The 6,478-nt window shown below is 38.5% G+C and overlaps 1 protein-coding gene across 1 annotated transcript; it reads left to right on the forward strand.

Moving 5' to 3' along the window:
• Positions 1-1,506: 1,506 nt before the first annotated feature.
• On the forward strand, positions 1,507-2,472 carry LOC145130988 (uncharacterized). The gene has a single exon (XM_079065729.1). It carries the CDS (start codon positions 1,507-1,509, stop codon positions 2,470-2,472), a length of 966 nt encoding a protein of 321 aa, XP_078921855.1.
• Positions 2,473-6,478: the final 4,006 nt, after the last annotated feature.

The following is a 6,478-nucleotide window of genomic DNA, read 5'->3' on the forward strand; positions in this document are numbered from 1 at the left end:
TTTAAAATACTAAGGTTCTAAAATTTAAGATTTCAAAATTAAAGTATTTAATCAAATTTTAAATTATAAATCCAAAGGGTGTATTTTTCAAAACTTTTCAAAAATACTAGATCCAATTTTAAATAATTAAATTAATAAATTAACTTTTTCTTTATCTTAAAATTTGTCCAAATCATTTATTTTGATAGGATATGCATTTACCTTTTCAGAAAATTCAATTTTAAGTAGTAAAAACGAATTAAGGTAATTATCCTAATCAAATCAAGATATCAAAATCGAAAAGTCAGGCATCTGACAAGTCAACTCGTCGAGTCAGACAATGAACTCGTCAAATTGAGCGAAGTCGTCGAGTTCCATAATTAACTCGTCGAGTTTGATGAACAGATTGACGAATCTGTTCCCTCCTCCTTTGGACAGTTCACAATTGCATCAAATTCAATTGAAAAACATTCTAGGCTCTGATACCACTGATGGGTTTTGAGCATACCTACAACCTATGTGTTCATGCAACCCTAATTGCTTTGGATCTAAGTTTTTCACTAGTTAAACATGCAAATTGAATACCAAAGCAAAACCCTAGATCTAGCATATATAAATCAAAATCTATACATAATTAGGGTTTAGAAGTTAACTTCACTTGTTATGTAGCAATAACAAGATACCTTGTTGATCCTTGAATCTTGAAAGAAGTGCCTCAAATGTTGCACCTCTAATGGCTTAGAAATGCTACTAGTAAAAGGATGATAAGAGAGAGGAGGGAATACTCTTAGAATTTTGGCTAGGTTTTGGAGTAGCAAGCATTGGCCGAAAATCCTATGAGGTGGGGTCTTTATATAGATGAGGGCTGCTAGGGTTTGCTGGAGGAAACCCTAATTTCCTGCTTAAGACTTAAGCAGCCCATGAACTCTTATTAAGAAGCCTTGGACGAAATCTATAGGGCCTCCCTATAGTTTTCGTCCACTCCTAACTAAGGAGTCCAATAGCCCAGTTTCACAACTATCAATGATTTGTAAAACAACCCCTGTTCCTTTAATCAGTTCCTTTAATCCCGAAATTAATTCCAAATTAATTTCTGATTAAATACTAATTAAATAACACGATTTCTAATTAATATATTATTCACATAATAAATCAATTTATCATTCCAAATAATAAATTCAACCTCTCTCTCCAAAATTCATCCTGTTAAGTTGCAGATTGAAGGCAACCCAAAAGGACCATGCTACTATAAAATAATGTACATACCAATTATAGTTATAGGCTTAGGGACCTAATCCAACAGAAACTCCATCAATAATAATAATTTTACAACTAACTTGATGGATCTTGATACAGGTTTAAGCCTGATCATGGTCAAGGAGCTCCAAAAACTAAGACATATGATCTCGAGCGTACCCGTAGTAGTTCAAGCAGTGACAGAAGTATCCCCCACAAGTCACAGGATCTCCAGATTTATTCCAGCGATAGCTGATACTGAAGTTACAAAACGCTTCCAGACCCCCCAGCATGAAGCCCTACGATGGAACTATGGATCCTGAGGAGCACGTGGCACAATACACAGAGAGGATGGAAATTATTCCCATCCCCAATCACTTGAAAGAAGATTTCTTGTGCAAGCGCTTCAGTTCCACCCTCACAAGATCCGCTCTAAACTGGCTCCTTAACGTTCCTCTTTACTCAATCACATCATTTGCTCACTTAATTAATTTATTTAATAATCAATTTTCTTGTAGCAGACCATTCGAAAATATCACCAGTGGTCTCTATCGGGTAGTTCAAGATCCTAAGGAATCCCATAGGACGTTTGTGAACAGGTTTGGCAGGGAAGCTCTAAATATCCCCAACATCAAGTTGGCAACTGCAGTCGAAGCTTTCAAAATGGACTTACAGAAGGATTCTCCTTTCTATGAAGATCTCGTAATGACCCCATGCAAGAGGATGGACAAAGTCAGAAGTAGGGCATTGAGATTCATCAGGCTCGAAGAAGTCAAAGAGATCCAAAAGAGGAGCAACCCACCAAGCTCTTATGATCGCCCCAATAGCAAGGCCGATTCATCGGCCCAAAGATACTATAAATCAAAACCTTATTCCAAACCCGACCATCATAGAGTTAACGCCCTTGAAGATGAGGGAGATGAAGATGATTTCACCAAGATTACTAACTATTGTTTTTCTGTGGATATTTCAGGTGTAATCTTTGTCATGCAGGATATTGGTGATAAAGCAAGATGGCCAAGAAAAGGAGAAAAATCCACCGCTTGGAAAGACAAGTCCAAATGGTGTGCCTTTCATGAAAACTTTGGTCACGTCACAGAGGATTGCGTAGCTCTCAGGAAGGAAATCAACTATCTCCTGGGCAAAGGATACCTCAAAGAAATCCTAGGAAGAAGAAATGAGAAAACCAAAGAAAAAGACCAGGATCCTCAGAGGATCCTCCAAGACCAGGATCCCGTCCAGCTGACGCAAAGGTAATCAATGTCATCTCTGGAGGATCTGACATTTGTGGTACCTCTTACTCTGCACCAAAAAGGCACGCCATGGTATCCATAACAGAGAAGGAAAAGGGACCACGGAAGAGCACAACGATCACCAACAAAAAGGGGATCACCTTCGGCGAAGCTAATAGGCAGGACATCCAGGATCCTCATCATAACAGATTAGTAATTGCTCTATACATCACTAACCATTTCGTCAGAAGTGTCCTCGTCGATGGAGGATCCTTAGTTAACATCATACTCCTGGACGCGTTGAAAAGAATGAACATCCTGGAGTGTGAGATAGTCGCAAGATCCTCAGTAGTAATCGGGTTTAGCGGTGACACTAAGCATACCATCGGCGAAATAAGGCTACCAATCTACATAGAAGGGGTAAATTATGTACAATGTTTTTGTGTAATTGACACACTATCCTCCTATAATGTCATATTAGGTAGACCGTGGATCCACGAAATGAAGGCCGTTCCATCGATGTATCATCAATGTGTAAAGATACCCACTCCCTGGGGGACAATGAAGATCATAGGAGACCAACAAGAATCTAAGGAATGCTACAAGACTTCGATGAAGTCCTCAACAATACCACGACATGCATAGCAATTAAGGCAGGGGGCAAGAGACGTGTTAGAGGTGAGAGAACATGATATAAAAGAAGTGTCGCTGAACCTTGAGGATCCTGAATTCAAAATTCTCATAGGATCCTCAATGCCTGAACTAATCGAACATGATATCATAAGGTTCCTCAAGGCCAGAAGCAAGACATTTGCATGGAAGCATGAGGACATGACAGGTACTGAAAAAAACATAATAACCCATAAACTTAACATCGACCCATATTTCAGGACGATACACCAAAAGAGAAGGAAATTTGCACCGAAAAGAAACGAAGTTATACAAGCAGAAGTAGAAAAACTTCTCAAAACTGGCATGATCAAGGACGTGAAGTTCCCAAGATGTCTTCCTATTGTGGTTGTGGTACAAAAGAAGAACGGTAAATAGAGAGTGTATATGGACTATACGGATCTTAACAAGGCTTGTCCCAAGGATCCTTTCCCTTTCCTAAACATCGACTCCATGATAGATGCAATCGCGGGCCGTGAATTGCTCACACCCATGGACACATCCACAGGATTCCAACAGATCCAGATGGAACCCTATGACCAACAAGACATGGTGTTTATAACTCCGACATGTATCTATTGTTACACTGCCATGCCATTTGGTCTTAAAAATGTAAGTGCAACATACCAACGACTGGTCAATAAGATGTTCAAGGAGAAATTGGGGGAAATTATGGAAGTCTACATCGACGACCAAAAAAGAGGAGGATCATCTCAAGGATCGCGAAGAAGCCTTCGACATCCTAGACCAATATAACATGAAACTGAATCCCTCCAAGTGCAACTTTGGGATGAGATTGGCTAAGTTCCTGGGATACGTGGTGACCAAAAGAGGAATTAAAGTGAGCCCGAAGCAAATCATAGCCATCGTAGATTTCAGATCACCATCCTCAAGAAAAGATATTCAGAGATTAACGGGAAGAGTGGCAGCCCTAAACAGGTTCATCTCAAGATCCTTAGAAAGATGCAAGCACTTCTACGACATCTTGAAGAAGAACAAAAGATTCGAGTGGACCCAGGAACATGAAGAAGCTTTCCAAGAGCTTAAAAAATATTTAAGCTCACCACCCCTATTGGTAAAGCCGCTAGATGGGGAACCACTCCTACTTTACCTCTCAGTATCCTCAAAAGCGGTAAGCACTATACTAGCTAAGGATCTCGATGGCAACCAACATCCCATATACTATGTAAGTAAAAGTCTTCTGGATCCAGAGACCAGGTATTCTCACCTTGAAAAACGAATACTTGCATTAGTAACAACTTCTACTAAATTAAGACATTATTTTGCAATACACCCTATAATTATAAGAACTAACTATCCAATCAAGAATGTTATGAGATAACCAGAAATGTCAGGAAGAATGGTCAAATGGTCTGTGAAGTTGAGCATGTATGACATAAAGTACAAACCAAGATCCGCCATAAAGTCCCAAGCATTGGCAGATTTTGTGTCCGACTTTAGTGATGATCTAAGGGCTGAAGTTCAAATAGAAGCCAAATAACTTCTAGAAGAGGAAAACATGGGAAGATAGATGATATTCACATATGGAGCATCGAACCAAAGAGGAACTGGGTTGGGGATCTGTAAAGCCTGGTTCCCGGTATGCATTAAACTTATAATTTATTCATGATTATAGAGCAACTCGACGAGTTGGAAGCCCAAGACTCGTCGAGTAGAGATTATTTGGACCGCGGGTTTGAGAAACCTACTCGACGAGTTGGGAAGCCTCAACTCGGCGAGTAGGCTGGCATATATGAAACCATAATTTCCGGGGTTTTCACCATGTTTAAACACCTTAAGCCTTTCATGTTGGCCTCATTTCCAGCCACCAAGTGCCTAACCCTAAATCTCGAAACCCTAAAGCTATTCTGAAAGATTGTGAGCCATTTTGAGTGTTTTTGGTGTATGTTGAAACCATTGGAAGAAGGAAGAGCTTGGAGACACAAGAAGGAGCATATAGATCCATAATCCTTGCTTCATCCATGACACTTTTCTGGTATGAAGCTTGTGTTGGATTAGTGTCTAAGTCCATAACTATATTTGGTATGTACTTGACCCGACCAGGCATGGTCCATTTGGGTTGCATGGCATCATGCACTTGGATAGACTAAATGAGAGAAATAAGACACTTATCGTTATTAATATATTATAAGTTCTAATATATTAATAATAAGAATAATAATATTTAATTAGTATTGATCAAGAATTAATTTAGAATTAATTATGTGATCAAAAGAAGACTAATTAAATATATGGGTTGATTGTGTAAATCATCCATAACTTATATAGTGGGCCAAAGCTCCATGGATAATCAAGTTGGATTAAACCCATAGGTTGCTCCATGGAGGTTACTTAACCCATGGGTCATGGAAATGAAAGGTCATGACAATTAGGGTTTACATGGTGTAACCCTAATTGTAACATACTATATAAGCATCATATTATTCACCAAAATCGGCCACTAGTGTGTGTAAAAGAAGGGCTAGCCGATTTCTTGAAGTGTAGATTTCTCTCTAAGTTATTCCAAGAGCATTTGATGTTGTGTGAGCCATTTGAGGTGTCACATTTGAGGCACTAGGCACTCAAGCCCCATGGAGTCAACCTACACTACAAAAGGTATGTATTCTATCTATATTATTACCCAAGTATCTATGATTGTATGCTAGATAGGATAATACCTTGGAATATTAGCATTAGCATGTATATTAGAGAAAACATAGATCCAAGGTATTTAGGGTTGCATGTACACCATAGGAGTGTTAGAATGCTCAAAACCCAACAGTGGTATCAGAGCCTAGGGCTGTTTTCAATTATACTTGATGCCACTTATTTTTCAAGGCTAAGAATCCGTCCAGACAGAAAACTCGACGAGTTCTGGCCATAAACTCGATGAGTTCATGTGTTAAGGCATGAACTCGATGAGTTTCCTATAAGAACTCGACGATATTGTGTCCCAGACAGCATATCTTCGGCTGTTTTGGCTGGAATTGGACTAGGAACATTACCATAAGTTGTTTTTGAACTTATAAACTTGTTTTTGATGTGGTAATGTTCATGCTAATCAAATTTCAAAGATAATTGTCAATAGATTCATGTTTTGTATTAGTTTAAGTGTTATGCTAATTACATGAAAAAGTTTGATTCCAATTATCTTGTTCATATGAGTTGCTTAGATTAATAGAAAAGTTAATTGATTATGTGTTTTCAATCCATTTTAATCTAAGAGTTGATTCTAAAATGTGTTTTTGTAACTTGTCCTCAAGTTATATGAAAAGTCACATTTAAGTTTCATAAAACTCATAAAAGTTGGCAATGGTTACAAAAATGAAGAGTCTTGTCCTCAAGTTATGGAGATTCAAGAG

This window comes from Lactuca virosa, chromosome 8, assembly GCF_052849685.1.
Source record: "Lactuca virosa cultivar CGN04683 chromosome 8, Lactuca_virosa_CGN04683_v6, whole genome shotgun sequence".
NCBI lineage: Eukaryota > Viridiplantae > Streptophyta > Magnoliopsida > Asterales > Asteraceae > Lactuca > Lactuca virosa.